We start from the raw sequence: 25241 nt of genomic DNA, 5'->3' as shown, positions 1-25241 counted from the left end.
GGGTCCCCGATCCACATTAGATTGGTTGTCCATCCATCAGAAGAGCAGGGGGCGACACTCGCTGGGACTAGGCAGGCAGGCAGGTCGGCGTCAACGAAACCCGATGCGTTCGTACTCGTAGACCAGTTAACAATGCTTGCGTTGGTGGTGCGGTGGCGTCCAAACCTCCAAGTAGCGTAGAGCAAAAGCAGCAGAGCGAAGGAGCAGAGAGGCTCTAGCGGGCTAATCGAATTGGAGCAGCTTGAACAAAGGCCCTCCATCGGAAGTTTTCCAATTGGCTGCTTCACAACGGCGAATGAATCATACAACTTGTTGTGGAAAACTCATGGGCCAAGACGGGAGAACTCCACCATCGGCAGCGTGGCATGAAACCGCAAACAGTTTCGCTACCGGCCAGAATTCAGCAATAGGGGCTCGAGATCGATGATCCGCACATGCACATTCGCTTCACCGTCTAGCAAAGCCAGATGACACATGCCGAGATGGATAAGAATCTCTGCATTGACCCCGGGCAGCTGCCGGCGTCCCATCTCCATTGCGATCGTTACAAAATCGTCAACGTCAGTGCGGCGCCGAAGCGGTGCCGCAGTCCAAGAGGCTGCCGGAGATAGCACTCGGAGGTCTTTTGCAAGTTCGCAGAACAACATGAAAGATATTGTTTCAACCAGTAAAAACAATGGCGGGTTTCGTGGCTGCTCGTATACCGGAGTCCGTACCCGCCCGCCTCTTGACTTAGCGCTCCTGAGGTCCTCCGAAAGCGTCGATAGTTGGACGCCAGCTGGCATTGCAGTTTGTCAGCAGAAGATGAATCCGCTTGATCGGCACGGAGTTCATCATGACTTCCGATCTCCTGATGGTCCCTTTGTAGGCTGGACTAAGCAATTATCAATTGCTCGCCATTATTTCCCGGCTAAGTAGTTTTGGGAGTTGACCTTTGGTCGACTAATCAAAGTTTTGCCGCGCGCGGATTGGGTCAGCACTCAAGCGGGACGTAAAAGAAGCGGGACTACGACAGAGATACCTTGTAGTTTGGTGCCGTGTAATTGTAATCAAGCAGCTGAAGGACTAGGAGAAAGGTTATTATTCTATCAAGTAATTGCTTCGTATGGAGAGATCTAGCAGTCATAGGGAGAGGGGGAGGCAAAGAATCATTGGCTTACCGGACACTTTGCAATCCCGCTTACACTCTCCAATCCACCTGGTATCCGAAGAAGAGCTGTAATGGTGGGTTCTCTCTGCAGGCTGACAGACGCTGTGAGTGTGAGTGAGCATCATGGGTTTTGCGATTCCCTGGCATTGCCGAAAGCTTCTCACGGCTAGAAATGAAGGGGAATTAGAGGATTATTCACTTTGCTCTGGTATCGAAGAAGAGCTCAAAGTCACTCCGTATGATATACTCGCGCATGGTGAAAATTGCAAGCCTGGAGTTTCGTGATACTCGTATTTGGTGATACCTCACAGCCCTGTAAGAAAAGGAACAGGGGCTCCATACCAAAAGGCACAATTCTTTCCGTTTGCCTCGCGATTTTCTGCTCCGCTTTCCCGCTGCCTTTGAGCCCACCTCGGGTCCGAGTGCGGATGAAGAGGCGGAAAAAGGTCGCCGAGATGGAGCTAGCGGGTAGGCGGGCACCTTCGTACCGCACGTGACTCTTATCGCGATAAGACTTTTACCCGTGGTGAATGGTGATTTTTTGATAGAGCATCATCGCTGAGCTTCATAGAACGCCTGCTGAGCTTTCGATGGCGACCGACAGCATCCCTACTCTCGCCATACCAGGCACAATCCTGGGCCCAGCTAGCAAATATGCTCCGGGCCCGGGCACGCATATCTACGAGGGCAGCATTGTTTCCTCGCTGCTGGGCAACGTTGCCGTCACAGCACCGGCCAAGGCTCCGGGCCCGGCCAAGCGATTGAACAAGATTACGGCCCCTTCTGTGGAAGAACTAGCAACCATATCTGTTGTTAGGCGCGGCCGCAAGCGAGAGGTGCTACCAGATGTCGGCAACATCGTATTGGCGCGCGTGGTGCGTCTCATGCCTAAGCAGGCCATCGTAGTCATCCAACAAGTTGGCGAGACGGTTCTACAGACAGAGTGGCAGGGCGTGATACGGGTACAGGATGTGAGGGCGACAGAGCAAGACAAGGTCAAGATTCACGAGTCATTCAAGCCTGGCGACATTGTTCGGGCCCAAGTGGTAAGGCACTATACATCCGCAGAGTGTTGATGTTGACGGAAGACTGACGCAACGAACCATCAGATTTCCTTGGGAGACCAGGCCAACTATTACCTTTCAACAGCCTCAAATGAACTTGGTGTCATTATGGCCACGAGTGATATTGGAAATGACATGGTTCCTATTAGCTGGAAGGAGTTCAAGGATCCCGAAACGGGGGTGAGCGAACCGCGAAAGGTGGCCAAACCAAGCTGAAGATGTTGCTGCGAGACGTTGAAACTCAATCGCCGCCCTTCTATGGAGAAAGACATCTTGGACTGCAAATAATATCAACAACACTAGGTCCGGTTACCTAGCTAGGCACTTGGGCTCTCCGCATTGACATGTATGGAGCTCATGCATGCACATAACCGTTTAGGGCCGGAGCAAGGATTCAGGTTGGGATGAATTGGCCACGGCGCAGAACAGCATTCAAGTACGCCAACGGGCCACTGCTTGAACTCCGGATGCCGAAATAGTGAGACGGGATGCAGCCAAACGAGGCGATGAATGGCGGCGGCGCATGTGCTGCTATATAATGCACGGATATGTTGACAGCCGAAACTGGCTGATATCTAGAATGGGGGCGGATTCAGGTTCTGGTTAGCGCACTAATTGAAGCTCTATTTTGGGACAGCCCGCTAGGTACTGTAGAATGAAGGTCACTGTGCCTGACTAGAGACGACCAGCTATGTATGCCCTGAATTGCCGAATATATCCGTCTTCAATTATTGACCCTCTGACATCAAATCCGCTGTGTCGTCTGCAGCTAATAATAGCATCAAAACCCCCCTTGGTGTCTTTCATGTAAGGTAGTAGTAGTATTAGACTCTTCCGGTAGTCACACAGACCAGCTCTCCATCAATTGATTGCAGCTGAGACGATATAAAGTGCCCTGAAGCAGCGGACCCAGCCGCTGTCAGTTCCCCCCAGCCCCCCCTGTTTGCAGGGCCTCCCTCCTCCCTTGCGCCCCTGTCCGCAACTCCACCTACACGCGACATTCTTCAAGCCGCCCCGCCACTTTTTGGCTTCTTCAAACCTGTCTGCTTGGGTGCTTGATGGGCACCAATCCCGCCCTTCATCGTGTGTGTGCCCGGCCATACTTGTAGCGGTTGCCAGTATATCGACAGGATTCTTGCAAAAGAGCGGTCTGTGAAAAAGAAAGCCTGACCTGTGCTGACCCGAGGGAAAGCCTGAACCCTGCTAGACTGCACAGAAAGATCACAAGCAACAGCAAAGCAAGCAAGCATGTCGTCCACCATGGTCGTCACGGCGTCGAAAACAACATCGCTCTTCGTCGATCCCAGCCCGTCGTGCTGCCCCAGCTGCGGCTTCGTGATCCCTCCGCAGCACGATGAACCTCCGTCGACGCAGCTGCTCGATGCTCAGGCCCGCATCGCCGAGCTCGAAACCCACGTCTTCCAGCTGAACCAAAAGGCCACCGCCGCCGTCGACCGCTGGGCCGAGTACGAGGCCGAGCTGTCCAAGTTACGAGCCAGGCTATCTTCATCGCCCGAGCCCGCGACCCAGAGCCCTACCCGCTCGTCCTTCTTCCAGGCCGGCGCCACGAGAATCTCCGCCCTCATGTACTCGCGCCGATCGCAGCCCGCCAGCCCTCCTGCGTCCAACAACAAGCCCTTGCCCCCCGTGACGCCGCCGCCTACCGAATCCAGCCCGTCAAGGACCCCCGGCCGCAGGGAAGAAGATCTGCTCGAGGCCCTCAACAAGGAACAGATGCTGCGGAGGGCTGCGGAGGGCCGGCTCAACGCCACGAACAAGGAGGTTGAGGAGCTCAGCGTGACGCTCTTCGAGCAGGCGAACGAGATGGTGGCCACGGAGCGCCGCGCGAGGGCAGCCCTGGAGCAGCGGATATCCGAGCTGGAAAAGCGAGACGTGGAGAAGAAGCAGCGGCTGGACAAGCTGGAATTGGCCATGAACCGCATCGAAAAGGTCAAGACGCTGCTGCTGGAGGGCTACGACGCAGCGGCTCTGTCGCTTGCATCTGAAAAGATTGAATGAATGAAATGAAACGCGAGGGAACAAAAAGTATTACTGGAACTAATTTGGTTGGTTAGGTCTCATGGGTTGGTAATGGGATATAAGATTATTGGGAATCGGCAGCGCAGGATTCTTTTCTCTATTGGCTTTTTCTTTTCTTTTGTTGGCGAACTGGCTCATGCACAGGAATAGGGATTTGTCCTGCTTTGAATTTTGTAGCTGTTTCGGCTCACACAGACTGCGATACTCGACCTGGGGAGTATTAAGAGTATATAATAAGATACTTTTTTAAAGTGTGCCTACTGGCCACACTGGATAGAGCATTTCATGGATGGGAACATGAGGCGAATTGAAGAATTGTGTATATGCATTGTGCTACGGCGCAAGAGACTACCATCAGTCATAGTATCTGCTTCTATATAGACGCCTTCATGTCCCTAAGGACGTTGTTCGTTCACCGCAAACGCCTGTGTTCCTGTCCTCAATCCCCCTAACTGCCCTCTGAACTGATTGTTATCAGTCATGGTAATATCGCAACGCTGCCATATGGCTCCCTATTTCCATAAAGGATGTGTGGGTGTGAGAATTTGCCTAGATAGATTTTGAAATATATGTTTTCTTCTTTTTCTTTAGTCGTCGAAGCCGTTCCAAGACTTTTCATCGTCCGACTTGCTGGGCACTTTGTTGCCATTTGTCTGCCGAGTTGGCTTCTCTCCGTCACCCTTTGCCTGGATTTTGCGAGCGGGTGATGCCGCACCATTGACAGATGGAGACCGTGATCGCTTCTCCGATCGAGCAGCATGAGTAGGCGATGCGACTGGGCTTGCGCTTCTCTTTTCTTGCTTCTTTTGCACCTCGGCCTTATCGAGAGATGGACTCGTGGCCTTGGAAGCTGCCTTGGGGCCGGGCCAGTTTCCTTCGGGCTCTCCATTCCATCGCGCAAGCATATCAGCAACCTTGGGACCCCAGACCTCTTCTCCTTTAGCCAAATCATCGTATTCAAGGCAGTTTGTGCCACCGATGGTAAAGTCGCTCTGGCGGACACGGGCAAGCTCCGCCATGAGACCCGCAGATCCCAGCTTGGTGCCGAGATCATGGCAGAAGCTTCGAACGTAAAAGCCCGACGTCACCTTTAGTCGGATCCTGGCGGCAGGGGGTCCCTCATCGCTCCATGGTGGAGGAGTGCTTTCGTCGGGCGACGGAGGGACGAGATTTTTGCCCTTGCTGGAGTAAACGGGCTGAGGTAGCTGACCGAGAGCACCAGACATCATGGCTGAGTGCCTTGCAGGCTTTTGCTTCTTGCGCGGCGCATCTCTAATGAGCTCATCCTGTCGCTCTTCAAACTTGCGCTTGAACGTCTCGTGGGCCGCAACCGCCTGGTCATCTTGCTCCTTTTCCTCCGGCGTGAGCTTTCGCGCAGTCTCCTGCTGCTTCTTAACCCTCCAGACCTGCTCGGCAAGGTTGCGCTCAGATGCCTCGGCCTCCTCCGTTGGCCAGCGATGGTTGTGTGTCTTCGGCTCGTAGTAGTCCAAAAGCTCAACTTCCAACACCTCGACTTCCCGTCCCTCAATCTCCCTGGGTATAGGTCTTCCTTCGCGCGCATACTCGTAGAGCGGCTTGCCGTTCATCTTGAGCGCCGAGAACAAGGGCGGAATCTGAATCTGCTTTCCCTTGAACGTTTCCAGCTCCTTCTCCACCATCTCCTTTGTAATGTGGTCGTATGGTCGCTTAGACAGGATACGGCCCACTCGATCATAGGAATCGGTGCTTGCGCCAAATAGAACAACGGTTTCGTAAGTCTTGGTGCAGTCGAGGAACTGGGGCAGTTGCTTCGTGGCTGAGCCGATGCCCAGGATCAGGACTCCGGTAGCCAAAGGGTCTAAGGTTCCTCCATGGCCAATCTTGACTTGTGAGGCTTTCTTCTCGGCCTTGCGTCGATTGAATTGAGGGCCTGATTCCTTAAGTCGGCGCGCGATTTCTGCATCGATCATGGGCTTGAAGAAGGAAGAGGGGTTGAAGGCCTGCTGGCATTCTCGCACCACCTGGGCCGAGCTGAGGCCGCAAGGCTTGTTGATGGCTAAGACAGCGCGCATTATTGTATTAGCAAGATTCCATAGGCGCCAGATACGCTGGAATAGATGCGACAGAGCTGGGAAGCAGGATGAGGATATGCCTACCAAAGACACCATCCCGGACGACGTCCGAAGCCATTGTCGTTAACACTTTTCCAAGCCGTCGCATACGAGGCCTGAGATGGGCGAAGGAGGGAAAGAGGAAGATGCTATGAAGAGGAGAAGAAGGGAAACAGAGGAAACGGAAGAGAAGATGGCGGGTATAACAGGGGGGAAGCTGCAAGTTGCGCAGTTCTCACCACGAACTCACTTTCACCTCCGGCCTTCAGTCCGCGACTCAGGCGACGGGTGGTTTTGGCTGGGAAAAAAAAACTTGTCCTAGCGCGCTGATAAGAGATTGTGAGAGGTGAGTGTACCTGTACCTGGGTCGTGCCGGGTTAGCGTCAATATACACAGGATGTAGTTAGCATACCAGCTTGGAGCATGTAAAAAAGCCCCTCCCGGGCGCATCAGATGTATAGGATACAGGGACTTGCCGATACCAGGACGGGGAAAGGCTCCCCGTTGAAGGCTGATGTGAGGGTCCCTGTCACCATGAATTCAGATCCAATTGACAAATTCCATCATTGTTCGATGACTTGGAATTCGGTGAACTTTCACTTTATAATACGTCACAGCCAGGCTTGAACTTGATAGGTTCTAACAAGTTGACAAGGTAGCTAGTACCAAAGCAACTGCAAGCTACCTATGGGTCAGGTACCTCCACATCAATATTTGATAGTCTCCAAGTACGGGCTGCTATTACTGATTCATTCCTTCAATATCTACTCCCATGCTCGCCATTTTCAGTAATATTTGCTAGTTGCTATTTCAACTATCCTATATTACCATTAAAGTGACAATTAACGAAATTTGTGACCCTGGATGCTGAGTGGCAAATCCCTATGTATATGTGCTTGATATGTCCAGAGTAATAGATGCTGTCAAACCATCAGGTAAGAGCCCGCGGGCGGTCAAATATTGAATTGAAGTATCCAGCTCCCATTCTACAGCAGGGCTATAGTGGGGTCATGCAACGGCGCTGTGCTACAGTGATCCATCAAGGCTCTTACAAGGCTAGTTGGCGCATTCAAAGCCGCTGACCCCTCCGAGATTCTACTGGACCCAGCAATCGCGAACGCCTATGACGCCGTGCTAGCGCGCTCGTGTTCGCCCACTGCCGCTTCTCAGCCTTTTCGACTTGCGCGCCTACAGTTTGGAAGCTGCATCTACAACTGCGCAAACACCGCCAATAAATCACTTGGGCTCGGCTATCCATATCTTGCATCTCGATCAAACTAAGAGAAGATCTCAGCTCTTCCTTTTCCAAGATCAACCCGCTAGCCCTCTAGCAATTCCACTATCCGACTTGCCGACTTCAAGTCTGCCTCTGGTACCGTCGCTACCACCAAAGCACCAAAGCTCTGAGCCTCCAGGTGTCCTTCGAGTCCAAACCCGCGGTTGTTCCTTATCCCGCTTCGAAACTCATATCGTCCTATGGTCACCTACTGCTTCTGCGATTCATGATGAGCGGTCGCAGGCGAAGGGCGTCGACGTCGAGCGTCGAAACCATAGATGGAGACAAGATCCGCTGGTTGCAAGAGTCTTCCGTTGTCAGATCACAACCCAAGGACGTCTCCAAGGATGATTATCCTTGCTTCGAGCTTCGTGATGCCACCGTCTACGATAGAAAGGGAGAGGCTCTCGAAAACGCACTCAATGTCGTCGTGCGAGGCCCATATATCGTGCGAGGCCATCTCATCATAGACGATCCCTCTCAAAAGACACACCGTGAGTTACTGCCACCCACTCCCTCGCTTCCTCGCTCCTTGTCTCAGCAACGCTAACAATCGCAGTGATCATGAGGGTCCGAGCATCTACACCTATAGAAATACGCCATTGTATCGCTTATTCGATCGGAGAAGACGATGGGCGCCCTGTTGTATGGGTTCTGGGTCGGGGCGGCTGGTACGAGATAAACCCTTCAGACGCATACCGACCGATATTCAATAAGATGTGCGAGGCCACGACCATGTATTACAGTTTAGTGGACATATACAGCTCTGGCAAATTTGGCAAGACACCCGCGGCATCGGGTGCCAATCTCCTAGAGGCTCTTCGCACTGATTTGTTGCAGGTGGGTAAAACCAATTCACGCATGAACCACATTTCTCACAACGACCATTACTAACGACGCTTCGCAGTATGCCATGAAAGTAGGCGATGGAGCAACGTTCAACGAGGTTATACAGCGGTGTGCTGAGCACGCCATCTTCTTCGTTTGCCAATTTGGACAGGAGTCTCTCAGCCTTATAGACTGGAAGCAAACCCCATTCCATAAATGGTTCACGGTTGAGCACGCCGTAAGTTGACCGTTCCTGGTCCATCGAACGCTTTTCGACTAACATACATACAGGACGTGGTGCATAAAACAGAGTTGGCGCTCAAAAATCCACGAAAACCAAGCAGTCCGGCGCGCGAGATAGTGAGTCCGGCGCCGAGTAACAGGTCCTCCAATCGCATTACTAGGAGTCTAAGCACGGAGGTTGTTGATCTCGATCAAATCCAGCTATCGAAACGGCCGAAACCAAGCCCTCTTGCAGATGTGGCCAGCCCTAGTGCTGCTGCTCAGAGTGCTGCTGCTCAGAGACCAGCAATGCCTACGCAATCTACTGACGGTGCAATGAGCACTGCAGCAGATGATGACTCTCCATTGGCCTCCGTCCTCGCTGCATTAGAAGCGTTATATGCCGAAAAAGGTGGTTCTAAAAAGGGTCTCACTGCGACGAATTCTCTCAATTTCATCTACTTCAACTACAGAATCCCCAATTATAAAGACGGCTCTGTAGGAGCCCATCGCATTCCCTCTGAAGAGGTCTTGCATTATAATGCTGCCGCCTTATTGCAGGTACTTGACAAGGAGAGGTTCCAGAAGCACGAGCTCTGGTCTTTTCTCGAGGAGTTGTCAACAAAGCCATTTTCTGCCCGCGCCATAAAAGCATCGGAATTCCCTTTTCGACTGATACCGCGCAAAGCCATGCCGCGTCAATCCAAGAAGCCTGCGCCAACTGCGCCAACTGCTGTTGACCCAGAATCATCCTCACATGAAGCTGCCGCAGCAAGTCCCAACGATGCTCCTCGGCGTATTGGCAAATCACTAAAACGACCTGGCCGGAGACCGATCAAAACATCAGGCCTACGAACAGGAACTGCCTCCAAGAAAAGAACTCACGCCGAGATTGGAGATGAGAGTGAGCCGGACTCCGAAGCCTCGGGCATCAAACGGTCACACTATTTCTCGGATAAGGACGAGGAGGAGGAAGAGGGAGACACTTCTATGCAAGACTTGACCGAATTGAACACCCCTAGAAAAGCTGGTCCGTCTGTTCAGCCGCAACCAGACGACGTAGAGCCGATCCAGATTGTAATTCGCACAGAGAAGATACCTTCCACCGTCCCCAAAGGCCCCGATGATACTTGGACGTGCGAAGAGGATGGCTGCGCTTATGTTGTGCGTGGTGGTGACGCGCAAGGGTGTCAAACTCGCATTCAAAAACACTTTGAAGAACACCAGGAGCAGAACAAAAGACTCAACCTCGCAGTCACAGAAAGCAGCCGTGGCCACATGCCGATTAAGTATGCCTATTTCCCCCCTTTCCTGATACTCGTTGAATTCCCTCCCACCACAAACACAACAACAAGAAGAACTACTCCCGCCGTCGACGCCCCTTTAAGCCCACCACCCGAAGCCATACCAGATCTAAGTGGATCAGCAACAGAAGCATTTCGTCAGCTTGTTGCCCAATTTCGCCGCCGTCCCCAGCCCGTTTCTGATAGAATACCATCTCTAACGCTGTTACAGTCATCTACTCGAGAAACTCAAGCGAATGGGCGAAAAAGCCCAGCCGAACCAGTCGCCAGTGGCTCAGGATGGAACACTCCCGCAGCCGATCAAGAGGAAACTGATAGTGTGACGCTGCAGCTCGAGGACGACGATTGATTTTTCTGATCTAGCTTGCTCATCAGGAATGGCCGGCATTGTCTTTTTTGCCCATTGCTATTCTTTTGTTCTTTTGTTATATTTATTTGCATGTTTTAAATGCAATGGCAGGCCATCGGGATGGTGGTTTCGGGATAAACGGACATTGGGATGGGGGCATTAACACAGCGGAGTTTACGGTTGAGAAATGAAACGACTTTTGCGATTTGTGTTTGATGAGTGCATGTATACCATGATGAGTTGCACGCCTGCTGTTTTATCTCTGGTAGATAGCTTTGGAAGGAACGGAAATATTTTGGAATAGAATAGCCGTCAGGCAGCCTGATAGGGAATGAAAATTCACCTAAAAATTCACATAACAGCGTTTACGAAAATAAGCAATTTATCAAGTACGAAGTATGTATCTTGTTCTTCAATAACAGGACCAAGATTCAGTAGTCGAATTGAATCCCATTTCTCCCCCTTTTAATACAAGGAATATACAAATGCTTCTTATTGCATGACTGAAAATATCTGTGTTCTCATTTTTCTAAACCTTTGCGAATGTGTTGTTAACCCGCCCCTATAATCCTAACAATCAGAAGAGAGAGAAAAATAAAAAAAGAAAAAAAAAGCAGAGCCCTCAAGCCTCCCCCTAGCAGCAATATACGGCCACTGGGGTTCTCTTTCTGCGCATGTTTAGTAGTGTCCGAAGCTTCTTCCCTGTTGTCCCCCATCACACTCTACAGTATATCGTCACAGTCTTCGACCCAAGCCTTCTAAACGGCATCGACTCCATTCGACGATTCCAGCTTCTCTTTCGAAGCCTCAATGACAAAGGCCTCTTCAATAGCTCCCAGCCGCTTAAACACCCTGAGCCAACGCTGACCCCATCTGCGGATCAAGGCCTCGGGCTCACTGGAGCCGTCGCCCATCTCCATCAGTTCATCCTTGTTGCCACCAGCCCAACTAACCAACAAATCATTAAGAAGACCGAAAAGCTCCTGCATGGCTTTGATCTCGCTCTTGCGCCCTTCCTCGTCCGCGTCGGGAGAGGCGAGAAGCTGACGAACTCTAAAGCTAACCTTGGTCACCGTATTCAAGACAAGCTCGAAGATGTGAGGCTGCGCAAGAGCTTCGCCCGCATTCGCGCCATCGACGGGAGAACCATCCGTCAACGCCCAACGAACAACCGACGCAGGCGTCAGGATTGAGTAATTGAGCAGCTTCTCAACGATCGACAGGGCAATGCCGGGATGTGCGTGCCAGTAGGCCATGACAGCTGCCAGAACCTGGGTTTGCGCCGCCGGAGACGAGTTGGCAGCCTTGAGAAGGCGCTCCTTGCTTCGGTCAATGCAAGCCAAGACGTGGCTCAGAGACTTGGATCCAACCCAGCAGATGGCCGTCATGAAGACGTCAGTGCTAGCAACGACCGGGTCAAGTGCTCTTTCACCAGCTTCAGCCTCAATCTTATCGATGATGGGCTGGAATTCTTCATCAGGGGCTTTTCGCTTAAGCAGGGCGCCAATTTCTTGGCCTTCGCTCGAGAATGGCGTGTCTACACGAGACAACACAGTCAGTAATTTGGATAACATGTATGTTATAGAGATAGTAGTGACCACTTACCAGAGTTGTTGAACTTGAAATCAGGCACATCCTTTTCCTTCTCAGGGCCAATCAAAGGCTGGTACGGTTCAGGAAGAGTCTTTTGGATTCGCTGGGCGAAGCTCAGGCGCACTTCTTTGTCCAGCGCACCTCTCAGGAACCATTTTGCAGGATGAAGGTCAGAAAGGCCGCAGTCGTCACTCCACTCCGCCCACTTCCACGTGAAGCCAAAGTTGCTCAGGTGGTGGGAGAACCAGTCGAGGAATCTAAAGCTCAGCTGAAGATCCATTCGAGGCGAGTTATTGTAGAGGTAGCGAATTGCTCTTCCCAAACTAGGCGCAATGGCGGCAGGGGCCAATTTACAGGCTTCCGTCAAGACAGAGTGGTAATAAACCAGTTTGTGCTCAGGTGCGGGTAACTGGAAGAGCTGTGCAAAGACAATGTCGACGGCGACATCTTCAGGCTTCCACGTAGACTTTCCAGGAGCTGCGTTGCGTAACTCATCGAAGGGAGTAGCGCGCTTAACAAAGGTATCGTCTGCAAAATAGCAGTCCAGATCAATGAGATATCTCGCTGTGGCGTTTCTGTTGAAATGGAGGCCATTGATGGTATCAGTAAGACCGTCCCTTATTAGAGAAGACGCCACGCTATCCGTCGAGGGGACAGATTCAACTTCCTGGTCAGCATAAACGGAAAAGTAGACCTCGGGAAACAGCGGTCGAGGACCAGTAATGACGGTCGATGGTATGGAAATCGCGGGCAAAGCATGCTTTGGTGCATTGGCAAGCTTTTCCTGAGCCTCAATCTCCTCCAGAGGCATGTTCCAGGGTCTTGGGATGCAGGTCAGCTCCCAGTTTTTAGAGGCCTCGGCTTGCAATTGCTTTTGCAAAAGCATGCACAGGCTCAGGGACGCCGTTGCGCTTTCGCTCGAGGGGTCAGGGTGGTAGGGGTCGACCAAAGCCTGGAGCGCGTGGGGTTCGGAAGCGATAATGTCGGTCTTATCCATGAGATCCGCTGCCTTTTGCTGGAACTGGCCGGGGGCTGCAGCCATGATATAGGGGATCGTAAGGAGGATTATCTTGACGATTTCCGTGCCAATGGTCTACACGGTTGTCGTTAGTATGAAACTAGATGATAGAGAGACCTCGGTCGAAAAAGAAACCTACATCCTCGGAGCTTGCCGTCTGCAAGTCGGCAGCACGGCTGAAAAGCTCTTCAAGCAGAGGAAAGACTCCATCGCCCTCCAAACACGCTTGCAGGCACGCCAGAAACTTAAGGTACAGCTTCACGTCTCTCCACTCCCCCTTGGCGATCTTGCTCTCAGTTTCTTGGGCGACGGGGGTGAGGACGGCGTCCACAATCTCGGGCTTGATGGTGTTTGCCACGAGCACAACAGCCGCCACAAACGGCGTCTTCAAAGGCTGCTCGACAACCAGCTGCATGGCCAGGCTGACAAACGTATTGCGTAGGTTCTCATCGTCATAGTTGTCGGCCACCATGCGAGCAATGGACTGCACTTCCTCGGACCATCGGCGCAAGGGGGAGTCGGCAAGGCTGAGGAGCTGTCGTCGAAGACGCACGGGCACGGGCACTGAGTCTATTCGCCTCCGTTGCTGGCGGCGGTCGTAATGATCATCGTCATCTGCAGGTAGGGACGGTCGCATGAGCTTCTGCAGAGCGTGTAACGAAACAATGGGGGAGTTCCTGACGAAACATTGGGGGGATCATTGACGAACCTCTGTATCTCCTCTTGCGATTATGGCCGCCTTGCTGCCTTCGATCGTAGTCGGCCATGATTCGACTCTCGGCTGAAGCGAATAACAATTGTGAGGAAGGCAATTGATGATTGCAAACAATGTGAGCGCTGGGTTGGTGAGCTGCTGAAGTGCTTAAAGCTCGGGAAAAGCTGCTGCAGGCAACGCGCGCGACGGCCTTCAAACGCTGAACTAGCACAAGGTTAGTGGTGGATGGATTCCCTGCGCCTAAGTGGGCCCACGACGTGCAGGCGGCCTAGTCTCCCGTTGCTGCCTCAGGCTACAGCTTTTTTTTCGTGCGAGAACCAACATCCAGCAGGTTCGTTGATTGGGCCGCCCTTTGAGCGAAAAGAGTATATGTAAGAAAGGGAAAATAGTCATTACTTGTATCAAATGAGTGCAGTGCTATAGCATTAGTAGAGTAGCTGTAATATGGAAATCAATGGGTATTTCATGTTGCTATCACTGGTACCTGTTGGTAGATGTCTGGTTCCCCAAGTATTTGCTACTATGGCGATATTTTTCTAGCATCTGCTACTATAGCCATGTTCCTCTAGTATCTGGTATTCTCATCATTAATGCCATCTTTCTGCTACAGGTAGTACATGGATATTTTACATGTGCCTTGGAGCGCTACAAGGGTGGAGCCGGGAGCTTCAAGGTAACCTCAACATCAGAGAATCATGTCTTGTGCAATGGAGTACTCTTTGTTAGGCTAGCTGCAGGAGTTTGTGTTGTTAATACTATCTCCATGCTCTGAAATGCCCAATGGCTGAGCTACTCGCAATATCACTGTAGCATCTTGCACAAATCTTCCTTCTTGGATTGAGGTGCCTCATCGAGGTGTGCATATCTCCTTGTTGAGCATCTACCTGGTTCTTCTAACCATTTGCCTGACTTCCGTGATACATTTTGCTCATTTTTTTTTGTTCCTTCATTTTAACCACGCCCAAAAATTAGGACCAATGAGGGTTCTCCTTAAGCGCTCTCATGGTAGTAGTAGTAAAAGTCCATCTCCCATTCCTTTTTTTCATCTGTTTAAACGATGCCTGTCCTAATGTCCCGCTAAAGCTCATTTTCCCCATCCATTGTCTGCGACATCCGGGCTTTGCTGCTGGGGTTCTATATCCCACGACCCAAGACGTTCATATCTTGTCCGTCCAGCAATTTCAACGTTTCCCCTGCCCCCCTATTTCCCTCTCCCGCTGTACGCCGATGCATAGAAGGCGACAAAGGAGACACTCATGTTAAGACACAAGGTCGACATCCGATACCATCGACCTGATAATCCCCTCCATTTCCATAAGCACGGAGCTTCATGACACGACAACAGGAAAAAGAAAAACAAAAAAAAGAAGCAACAGCCAGCTCCGTCATGCATCGAAACGTGGTCTAAAAAAAGCGATCTCCCGCGATACGCATCAATGCAGCCTCCCTCGTGTTGGCGGGTGGCCCAGGTTCCCGCCCGGAAAACCATGTTTTTAGGGGATCAAAAAAACGCCTCCTTTCCTTTGCCAATTTTGAGACAATGTCCGAAGCTCTCCTCTCCACAACACACCACACAAACCCATCTCACCCCGTTCCCTAGTGTCGAGCATGCGGACTCCACACGGCAAGCTTTCGAGACTATGCCTCAATCGCCTCTCCCAATCACGGCCCAAGTTTAGTAGCGAGCCATTACCCTCGACACCAACCCAAGCTCTACACGGGGGGAGAGAACAGGGTTGTTTTTCCAGAGACACCAAGTGCTTCCAAGAGTGCAGCAGAAGCCTGCCAACTCTATTCAGTCACCATGTGGCTCAGTCCAGCTTTGCCAGCATGTCCGCCTTCGCCATGGGCGTGAAGTTGTCAATGTCAAGTCCTCGGGCAGCCAGGATTGGCTTCATGTGCGGTGGTACGAGCTGTTGGTTGAGCTGCGGGGCAATGGAGAGTTCTGAGATCAAGTTAGCCAAACGCCCCAGGGTAGTCACAAGTTGACAACATCAAGCTTACCATGATGGGTAAAGTCAAAGAGATCGGGCAAGTCTCGCAGCTGGCCAGTTCCATGACGTGAATCAGGCAGCTTGGTGGCCGGGTCTCGGAGCTCGTCGAAGAAGGGATGCACCATGGCGTCGACGGCAGCCTGACGCTCGGTTGGCGTATACTCGAGTAATCGGGAGATGAGATCGATCGCATTGGCATCAGCCTTCCGGAACACTTTGTTAAAGGGGTGAGGCTTGATCTGTGGGAACTTGTGCTCCATGTAATTAGGGTTCATGGTGCGGATCTGCTCTCTAGTCGGCGTGCCGAGAACCTTAATAATCTCGACCAGCTGGTCGATACCAGATTCACCGGGGAACAGAGGTTGGCCGAGCATCAGCTCAGCCATGACGCATCCCGTGGACCACACGTCTATAGTCAAGGTTAGCAAATGAATTAAACTCGACGGGATGAGAAGGCCGTACCAATTTTGGTGGTGTAGTTGGTAGCACCAAAAATGAGCTCGGGGGCACGATAATATCGGGAGCAGATGTACGAAACATTAGGCTCGTTCTCGACCAGAATCTTGGCACTGCCAAAGTCGCACAGCTTGAGGATGCCACTGTTGGGATCGAGCAAGAGGTTTTGAGGCTTAATGTCTCTGTGGCAGATACCCTGAGAGTGAATGTATGCAAGGGCTCGGAAGAGTTGGTAGATGTACAGCTTGACTTCCAAGGTGGGCATGGTCGTCTTCATCTTGTTAAAAAAGCGAGAGGCCCGATAGACAGTTTCGGGAACAAACTCTTGAACGAGATTGAGATAAACTTCATCCTTCTGGAAGGATTGTTAGTCAAGGGACACCCAAAACGATGTTGAGTTATACGTACACGTTCGCCGTTCGAGTAGTAAAAAGCCTTGAGCTGAACGATGTTGGGATGTCGGACAATTCTCATGATTTGGAGCTCTCGATTCTACCACAACGAAATTAGTCGCTGGTGATTATACCGGAAGATGGAGCCGGGGGCATTTGTACCTTGAATCGCTTGTCTTGGAGAACTCGCTTGATGGCGGCATCTTCGCCAGATGGTGAAAGCTTGGTTTGAAAAACAACACCGAACGAACCATTTCCAACGATCTTGCATTGAGTGTACTGCAGATCTCTGGTCTCGCCCGTAATACCATCTTGAACTTTCTCGCGGATCACCTCTGAAGACGGCATCGGCTCATTAGTCATAGGTACCAATGTACACCGTACGGCACAATCAACTTACCTCCCATCCGCAAGCTGTTGAAAGCATTTGGCCGGTGGGCTGACATTTTGGGCCGAGTGTACTCAGACTAGGACGCCAATGCTATCGGAGATCGAGTTTGAAACACCCAAGCGGTAGGCAGGTGAGGGGCAACAAAGAACGAGCCTTGACGAGGGCCGTGGTGGGCAACGAGAATGAAGGAAATAGAAAAAGATAATGCAATGCGACGACGTGTCGCAAGAGCTTCTGTCGCCGGTAGTGAGGTCGATGATCTTGTTCGACTTGGCAAGAACCTTTTTTTTTCTATGCTTTTTCTGTTGCGGCGATGACACGCGGCTGGTTGTTTTCCGTCAAATTGAAGCTGAGCAGGATTTGCAGAGGAGCCGCTAAACACACGTCGAGATTTAGCGAAAAGAGTTCTCGCCTTGGAAACAAATGGGATGCGAATCAGGGATATCGACAGGATACGAATTGGAGAATGCAGCAGCAATTGAAATCGAGTGCAGGCAAGCAGGTAATGAATTGTGGTGACACGCTCGCTGCCAGGGCGAAATGGGAAGTGCGGGGAGGGAAAGATGACTGGGGCTGAGAAGCAGGAGGGGGAAAGGCACCAACTAAGGCGGACGCGCTGGGCAAAAAAATGGTAGCTTTGCCAATGATGAAATGGTCAACTTGCGCGACGGCAGTGGCCTAGAAACTCAGGTACGAAAGTCCAGGGAGTGCTCGGTGCGATGGGGATTTCTCAGCTGCGCCAGGCAGTATGTCGGGGAAATAAATGGGTAGGAGAGTGAAGGGTGGGAGAGGAAAAAAAAAAAGAGAGGAAGAAAAGGGAAAAAGACGCCCCTCCAGGAAAGAAAGCAGCTGCTGAGGTGTAGGTACATGCAATCAGGAGGTGACAGGCGGCAGCGGGTGTAGAGAAATTTCCATAGGTCCAAATCGCTAGCTGGTGTAGTGGCACGAGAAAGCTGGGCAGAGAGAGGAAGAGGCGGGTCTTGGAGGGAGCAGGGCGGGGTGCTTAACGTGGTGGGCTCGTGACATACAACAGGCGACGAGCAGCAAGGCAGGAAGACGACAAACAACGAGAACAAGGGGAAAGGGGCACCAGCAGAGGCGAGGGCGATGATGAGAAAAGGACGTGAGCCGAATTGCAGCCTTGTGACGCCAAGGCGAGGGCCAAGAGAGGAGAGGGAAAGGAAGGGAAAGGGCAGCGGGATGCGAGGCAGGCAGAGCTGGTGAGGGTTTTGGCCGGCGTGGTGAAGCAAAAGCAAGCAGCACGAACAAAGAAAAAAGAGGAGACTGGACCTACCGAATGCAGGTTGACGGCCAGGACGATCAATGCGAATTGAACGAGCCGTCGTGGCGCAAGAGAAACAAGATGTGTGATTTCTGTCGGCGTTGCGAAAAGGTGTCGGAGGTGGCTAAGGAGCAAGCACAAAGAAAACGGGAGGCTTTTTGGTGGATGATGTACGTCAGGACCGGCACGGAAGGCTGTGGAGCACGGCGCGACGCTGACGGCACGAGTCTGAGAGTCGTTGCAGTTGCACAGGCTCACGACCAGAATAAAAAGGCTATGCAGCGGCTCCCAAGGACAAGGAATAAAGAGTCGAGTGGTGTGTAAACCGACAGATTCAATCTCGTGATCCGAGGGTCGATTACGGGATGGACGCTGGGGAGATGCTATCGACGATTACTGGCTGTTCGTCGCGTTGCACTGCTGGCTATTACACTCTGAGGCGATGCGGGGCACCCTGCGTCTGCGTCTGCGTCTGCTGCTGCTTCTGGCTGCTTTCAGGGTCAGTTGCTGCACTCTTTCAAGGTCATTCTTCTCCAGCCATCATTCCGCCCCAATAGGCCTCTCGGTCAAAACATGCAGCGGAAGAGCCAAGCATTCCCTAGAGTAGAGAAGGTGCACGGATTGCACACAAGGGAGGAGGGGAGACGGTGTGCCTAGAGGTGGTCAACGTACTCTTTGTGCCTCTTGGTCTGCTCGGTGAAAGAAGGGTTCAAGGTGAGGTGGAAAAAAGTCGAGGAGGGGAGGGCGAGGCGCGGTAATAAAAGTCTCCAGTGAGGGTGCAGGCTGGACTGGGGAGGCTACCTCGAGTAACCACCTGACCAACGCAACACGCACAAAAAAAGAGCTGGAGTCGATGCAAGCAAGACTGATGGGAGTGAGGGCCAACAACACGGCATATGCCTTTTTCTCGGTAGAAGACAGTATAAGATGTCAGGACGCACGCAAGGCAGAGGGCATTCACAGTTTTGTTTTTCCTCGTTCGTGGTCAATGGGTCGATGGGCCGGCAAACGAGGGAATGATGGTGCGAGCTTGCAGAGAGTGGCATGGCATGGCATTACAGCACAGGTGAGGTAATCTGCGAGCATGTACCGGTACCTGTCGAGTAGCTGTTGCGGGAGGGGAGCCTAAGCCCACTAGAGGCAGCGCGATGGCGGGTGACCTCGTACGGAGATACTGCACTCCATACAGAGAAATTTGATGGGATACAGGGCGGTAGGAGACGCGCTTATCGTGGGAGCAGCGACCAGGTACTGCTAAGGTACTGAGGTAAGAGGTACCTGCTGAGGATGATTCAATCGATTGATCCGTGAATCCAGCCACCAATGCCGGCGATCCTTGTCCCCATCTTATATAACTGCCTTCTTCTTGTATCTCTTGCTTTGTATCTCTGTGATTAATGTTGTCTTTTCTTGCTATTCTACCACAATTCGATTACAGAAAAAGGAGAAGAAATATTGAAGAGAAAAAAAAAACTCGCCGTTGCTCAGTAGTACCGTAAGTACTGTACCTACTACAACTTTAGTATTGGAGGTAGTGCTACGCAAGTTGCTAGAGATCCAGCAGACCCGCAGTTGTTAGGCTCGAGGTGCTCATGTGCTCATTTTTGAGACGGGCACCTGGCGCTAAAACTCGGCAAGCGGAAGTCAAAGACTGGCCGTGCAGAGAACCATGCAAGCCTGAGCTCTCCTAGTGGCCACTAGTATCTCGTCGAGGCATTTGTAAGTCGCCTGGGCCAGATCAGAGCCACAGCAATTTGGACGCCCTGGAACTAGATTTGGACAACGAGAGCCGAGCTGCTAGCATAAGCCGCCCTGCCTGCCCATCTGAGCGTCAGTTTACACCAAACCGCACTGACAACAGGCAGCTCACGCGGCGATGCTCAGGCACCATGTACGTGGTATTAATAGATCAACGCTTCCATCCATTGGTCTCGATTCCCCCTTTTTTCTTCCTTCGAGGCCCTCTTACTCCCTGCTTGAGCTATACTGAACTCGTGCTTCGTCTGCTCATAGTCAGGTACTCCGTACACCAAGTCGTGCTTGTACGAATTGCAACGCCAAAGGCTATGGCCGTATGTGGCCAAATGCGGGTATGGCTCAGGCGTCACGTTCTAAGGTGGCAACAAGCCTGTGGCCTGATGTGCCGTGAGCTACCGCAGTTTTTTCTTTGCTTGGACGTTCGTTGCAGGAAGGCTTCCCACAAATCGCTTACCCTCTTTGCCAGCAAGCAGAGGGTCACTTGACAGTGGAAGAAATTGCGTCCAATTTCCATTGGATTTGATCTCTCCAGCTGCATCGCATCACATCACTTCATCGTCCTGTCCCTTTGCGGGCCAAAACCACTGACGAACAGCCCGGCGGGTTCTTGCAGAGTCAATTGCTGTGAATGACGGAACACACCCCTCACCACTTGACCTGCTGCTGCCGCCACCACACACCCCCCTTTTCCTCGCCTCGATTTTTATTGCTTGTACTTGACAAATCCGCACAGCAAACGCCACGTCTGTCTGCCTCGTTTCTTCCAGCTGATGATGACCTGAGACGCGCTCGTCGACTCGACTCGACTCGACTCAGCATGACACCTAGACTTTGACTCGTAGGTGTGTTGTGTTCAAACCGGGAGAGCCCAAAACCTTGAGTGCCCTGCCTCCCGACTAGCTTCGGCCAGCGGCGAGATTTGCGCAGCCATGGGCCAGCATTGCCCAGCATCTATCTCTGCGATCTGCGGCCGAATGCACGGGCAAAGAATTTGATATATATATTTCGCTCAAACCTGCATCCGGCTTGCATGTATAGTGCATGCGTCAGGATTCTCACAATACCTGTCTGCTCCAGGGTTGTATGATGCTTCCAATCATGTTGCTCGTGATATCATCCAGGTCACGCCAGATGTGGCAGTGTCTCTGAATCCCTCATCTACCGGTTAATATGTTGCCATACGGCTCAATTGCTCGTGGCCATTTCAAGTCTTTTTCTCCGGCCCTTTACCGCCTTGTCGTGCTTCTTCATCTCTCGAGCGTTGCCCCTGCGGGAATCGACGATTTAGTATCGTCCACCCAAAATAGGAACCATGGACGATGACCTCACACGGCACGGAAAGCACCTTGAGACTGGTACAAAGTAAGCCGCAGGCACACCCTCCTTTCGTGCTGGAGCTTGCCACAGCCAAGCAAGGCCGCCCTTGGATCAGGTCCCTGAAACAAGACATGCCGTTCATACAGGATCCTACAGGCTCGTACTCGTACAAAGTGCAAGGAAGGACTAGCCAGCCAGGTGGTCAGCCCAGATATACAAGACAAGCAGCAGCCTTGCCTCCCTCCAGGCTTCTCGCAGGCAGAGATCCGGATGCTTGCAGGTACGCCGTTCTTGTACTCGTACAGTAGTCAAGCAGATATGCTGTGGCAACACCAACATCTTACACGCTATTCTAGGTGCATGCGCTACTGCTACCACATATAGAAATGTAGCATCGCGCACCAGGTGCCTGCACAAGCAAGGATGTGACTGGTCTTTTTTTCCCTCTCGTCTTTGCTTTTCTACCACGCCAATACCAAACGCAACGCCAAGTTTCAGCAAGGGGCCGAAAGGAACGCGCCGTGGCGGGATGCTGGGAAGTCTGTTTGGTTGTTATTTTTGCACGGTTGATGGCCGTCATCATAAATGACCCCGGCCGAAGCTGGCAAAGTCGCTGTGAGAAACAGCAAAACGCCGGTGTCTGTGTCTACATGGAACTTGCAAACATACGCCAGGCGCTGTTAACAATGGCCGACGTGCTGTTCGTGTTGTTCGGGTGGTAGCCGAGACGACGAGAGATGCCCGCCGTCATATGTCTGTCACCATATCTAATGCAGGTTTCTGCCATTTCCAAAGCCTTGTTGGACGATGCTCGCGCTTTTTTTAGCGGCAGCAGGGCGTCGTCATTCTTGGGATTATCCCGGCAGCGAGCATCCCGGCATTCAGCTTCAAAAAAAGGCGAGACAAGGCTCCCGGGCCTCTATACTCTATGTCCGAAAGCACAGCACATACAAAGCAAGCAAAGCTGCACTTGATTCTTGGAAACCGGCCGCCACCCATTCGCCAGGCCTCGGCCGCGGTGGAGCAGCAAACAAGCTCGTCCGAATTGCCATGAGAGAAAAAGCATCTTTTCGGGTCTCCGGTCTTCTGGTCTCTGGCCACTGTGGAGGTTTTTGTCTTTTGAGTGCTTTGCTAGCCCAGCCTGCTTGCTAGCCATTCCCATTCCCCTCACCAGTTGCAGCATCCGGCCCCTCCTGGCCCCTCCCCCTTCCCAAGTCCTGCCATTTGGGAGGTCGATCCGTGATTTTTGTCTCCAACGGCTTGCTGCCGGCACCACTAGAGGACAATAACCAGATCCAACTATGGAGAGGCTTGGGATTCGCTATCCGGAAGCTCTTCTCCATCTTTTTTCTTTCGTCCAGTCTCAACTGTTTTGGCGACGGGGCTTCTTCATTAGCTCCAGCCCTCTACGGGGTTTTTCTGTGGACTCGACCTTTTTTTTCTCATTCCATTTCTCGAAAAGCAGCTGGAGTTTCACAGTGTGCGGTCGGAGATGCGAGCCCTGAGAGATTAAATGGCGCCTCCCGAGATCCCCCCCCTTGCGTACGTCGACGACCAATTGCCATGACAGGCCTGCGGAAAAGCGCAACAAGGTCGGCGTCGTCTCTCTGCATGTGCTGATGCGGCGAAAAAAGGGCCCACGTAGCATAGCGCGAACGCCAACTTGAGGCCCCCTGTTCCGTCTTAGGTCTCTTTCGTCCTGGTCACATTGGGGCTCAACGTCATGCTGGAAGTCATCTGGGAGGGCCGGCGAAAACTAAGCAGCGCTAGTCTGCCCATCTGGTGCGTCCGAGTGGACGAGTTAAACTCCGTTGAATGTCTCAAGGGCCATCAAATTACTGGATTGGTTATCTCTCAGACTGGCGACAGCATCTTTTGTCAGCTCTCGGCGACAACACCTGCTGTGCTCTTGCTCTTGGGATTTTCCAACGTTCAAAAGGCAGATGAAAATTGTCTGAGCCAAGGGCGGCTACATTGAGCTCTCTTGTCCCCTTCGTTCTTCTTTCGTCAAAAGGGTCTCATGACCGGAATCATGCAACGCTAGAGGTCCCTGACGTTTTGCCTCTCCCATGGCCATGATATCCATCGCCGCGCATGACGAGACAGGAGTACGAATGTATGTCTGTGGAGTCGCCCGGTATCTCTCTCTGTAATGAGCTTTGTCATGAGCATGAGAGCATGACCCGGCCATTTGCATTTGCATCTTCTCAATCAGGCTACCCAATGGCTCTCCCCTAACAGGCTCAGCCAATGATCATTGTCAATTGGCTGAGCTGCAACGTGGCGCCCTGTCCTGTTCGCCCCAAGTTTGTAAAATGGGCTCGACGGATGTAGCACCGGCTGGGTCCATGTCCGCATGTGCATGTGCTCTACCATTGAAAGCTTCCCGTCAGGTTCTCTCACATTGTTACTGTTGCTGCTGCCGCACACACTCCCGGACCCTGATACCTCGAACTCTTGCGTTCATCTTTGTCTTGGATGAACTTCTGCCACTGGCATTGAGACTCTGAGCTAGTCAGGTCCTTTGTGCTTTGCTCTACAGCATCGGGCAGTCTATATAGAGTTAAATACTCAGCATATATCTCGTAGAGCTTCAACGGCTGCCCATAACTCTCCGTACGAGTACGCGTCTGGAAAGATTTCCTGAATAGGACACAGGTGGTACATAGGCCCAGCCAGTGCATATCTTTTCAAAACACTGTAGACGCCATCCAATGCCTTTCGAAACCAATAACCAAGATTCAGGGCAACCTTATAGAGAGATCTCCTATGGTGTGGACATGTCTTACCGTTCCTCTTTGATGAAAGATATGTCCATAGTATATGGCCGTTACTCACCATAACTTTGACATATTTGCAACTGAATAAGAGGTAGTATTGGCTATCTATTTAGGGCACAAGAAACCATTATAGCTTGTGCATCTTTACTTTTCTTCATTTGTTTAAAGATATTCGACCTTCCTAAGACCGTCTGGAATATACCACCGTTCGCTGATGCATTGCAGACGATATTCCTACCAATCAATAATAATGCCCAAAACTCCGTTCCTTTTGCCCCCTTTCACAGCAGCAATAATTCATCAAGCCCAGGTAGCATCGTAGGAGAGCGAGACCGTGATTCTAGCACAGGCCGCAGTCTCGATCCCGACGATTCATCTATTCATTCGCCGGTTGACCAGTCTTTTATGGCGTTCGATTGCGTCTGCGAATAATTTACACGGCAACAAGACCAAAAGCTTGATCATCCACCAGGTAAATACTAACAAATAGAATGTCCAGAAAAGTTCTCGTGCAACATCAAAGGTCGGATCATAAGGTCCGATCACAGCCCCTATATTTCGAATGAGCGCTGAGTGGTGGTTCTTGATGTCGTCCAGGCTGTTAGTTGCCCAGGTTCGCAGATCACGTGTGACCTCTAAGCGGTAGTTCCCAGAGTAGCCCGTCAAGATGGCCGTCCTTGTTCGAAAGTTTCGAGCACGTCGAGAGTAAGGCTCGAGGATGCAACTAGCGGCAAGGATCAAATAGTGAGAAGCGACTACACCAGGTATTGCAGCCCTAAGAAGTTGGGTGTGTTCAAAGTACAGTCGAATATCCGATACTTTCAGGAAATATAACAATACCACAGCGGCAAGAAAACATAAGGAAATTGCATCGTCAATGCGCTCGTAGAGCGGTCTGTTGACGGACGACATCCCGTTCCAGTGAATCCTTCGTAGCGACACTGATCTAGTAAGGCACCTATAAAAGTGGTTTCTACTAGAAGGTGGGAAGCTATTTCATTCAAACGCTCGCTGCGATGAACTTATCAGTATCTATCTCGTGTAGATGATACACGAAGTTGTATCTATTGTGCAAGCCGCCGCACGGGCTTCGTGATGCGAAGATGACGAATGTTTTCGATAGTTGACAAAGGATGGAAAGATTTCTTGACACTTTGCATACTAGGTGTCTATTGCTGGCCTTTTATATGAGGTTTCAGCCATTAAATCTTATCACCAAGGT

The 25241-nt window shown here is 51.6% G+C and overlaps 6 protein-coding genes across 6 annotated transcripts; 3 read left to right on the top strand and 3 right to left on the bottom strand.

Annotated features, from left to right (window-relative positions):
• Window positions 1-1740: 1740 nt before the first annotated feature.
• T069G_09527 (exosome component EXOSC1/CSL4 domain-containing protein) lies at window positions 1741-2430 on the top strand (the record flags this gene model as incomplete). Its single annotated transcript, XM_056176737.1, has 2 exons — window positions 1741-2196; window positions 2260-2430. The coding sequence occupies 2 exons, from the start codon at window positions 1741-1743 to the stop codon at window positions 2428-2430; spliced, it is 627 nt and encodes a 208-aa protein (XP_056025215.1).
• A 1044-nt stretch (window positions 2431-3474) lies between these two features.
• Window positions 3475-4233, top strand: T069G_09526 (GDP/GTP exchange factor sec2p domain-containing protein; the record flags this gene model as incomplete). The annotated part of the gene is made up of 1 exon (XM_056176736.1): window positions 3475-4233. One exon carries the CDS (start codon window positions 3475-3477, stop codon window positions 4231-4233), a length of 759 nt encoding a protein of 252 aa, XP_056025214.1.
• Window positions 4234-4841: 608 nt separating this feature from the next.
• Window positions 4842-6423, bottom strand: T069G_09525 (uncharacterized protein; the record flags this gene model as incomplete). Its single annotated transcript, XM_056176735.1, has 2 exons — window positions 4842-6289; window positions 6390-6423. The coding sequence occupies 2 exons, from the start codon at window positions 6421-6423 to the stop codon at window positions 4842-4844; spliced, it is 1482 nt and encodes a 493-aa protein (XP_056025213.1).
• Window positions 6424-7849: 1426 nt separating this feature from the next.
• T069G_09524 (uncharacterized protein) lies at window positions 7850-10297 on the top strand (the record flags this gene model as incomplete). Its single annotated transcript, XM_056176734.1, has 5 exons — window positions 7850-8114; window positions 8180-8460; window positions 8528-8686; window positions 8740-9959; window positions 10186-10297. 5 exons carry the CDS (start codon window positions 7850-7852, stop codon window positions 10295-10297), a joined length of 2037 nt encoding a protein of 678 aa, XP_056025212.1.
• Window positions 10298-11081: 784 nt separating this feature from the next.
• T069G_09523 (MIF4G like domain-containing protein) lies at window positions 11082-13701 on the bottom strand (the record flags this gene model as incomplete). The annotated part of the gene is made up of 4 exons (XM_056176733.1): window positions 11082-11860; window positions 11929-13009; window positions 13074-13549; window positions 13644-13701. 4 exons carry the CDS (start codon window positions 13699-13701, stop codon window positions 11082-11084), a joined length of 2394 nt encoding a protein of 797 aa, XP_056025211.1.
• A 1759-nt stretch (window positions 13702-15460) lies between these two features.
• On the bottom strand, window positions 15461-16937 carry T069G_09522 (protein kinase domain-containing protein; the record flags this gene model as incomplete). The annotated part of the gene is made up of 6 exons (XM_056176732.1): window positions 15461-15594; window positions 15654-16052; window positions 16106-16454; window positions 16508-16591; window positions 16654-16826; window positions 16892-16937. The coding sequence occupies 6 exons, from the start codon at window positions 16935-16937 to the stop codon at window positions 15461-15463; spliced, it is 1185 nt and encodes a 394-aa protein (XP_056025210.1).
• Window positions 16938-25241: the final 8304 nt, after the last annotated feature.

This window comes from Trichoderma breve, chromosome 6 (assembly GCF_028502605.1).
Source record: "Trichoderma breve strain T069 chromosome 6, whole genome shotgun sequence".
NCBI lineage: Eukaryota > Fungi > Ascomycota > Sordariomycetes > Hypocreales > Hypocreaceae > Trichoderma > Trichoderma breve.
This window is presented reverse-complemented; position numbering and strand designations above follow the sequence as displayed.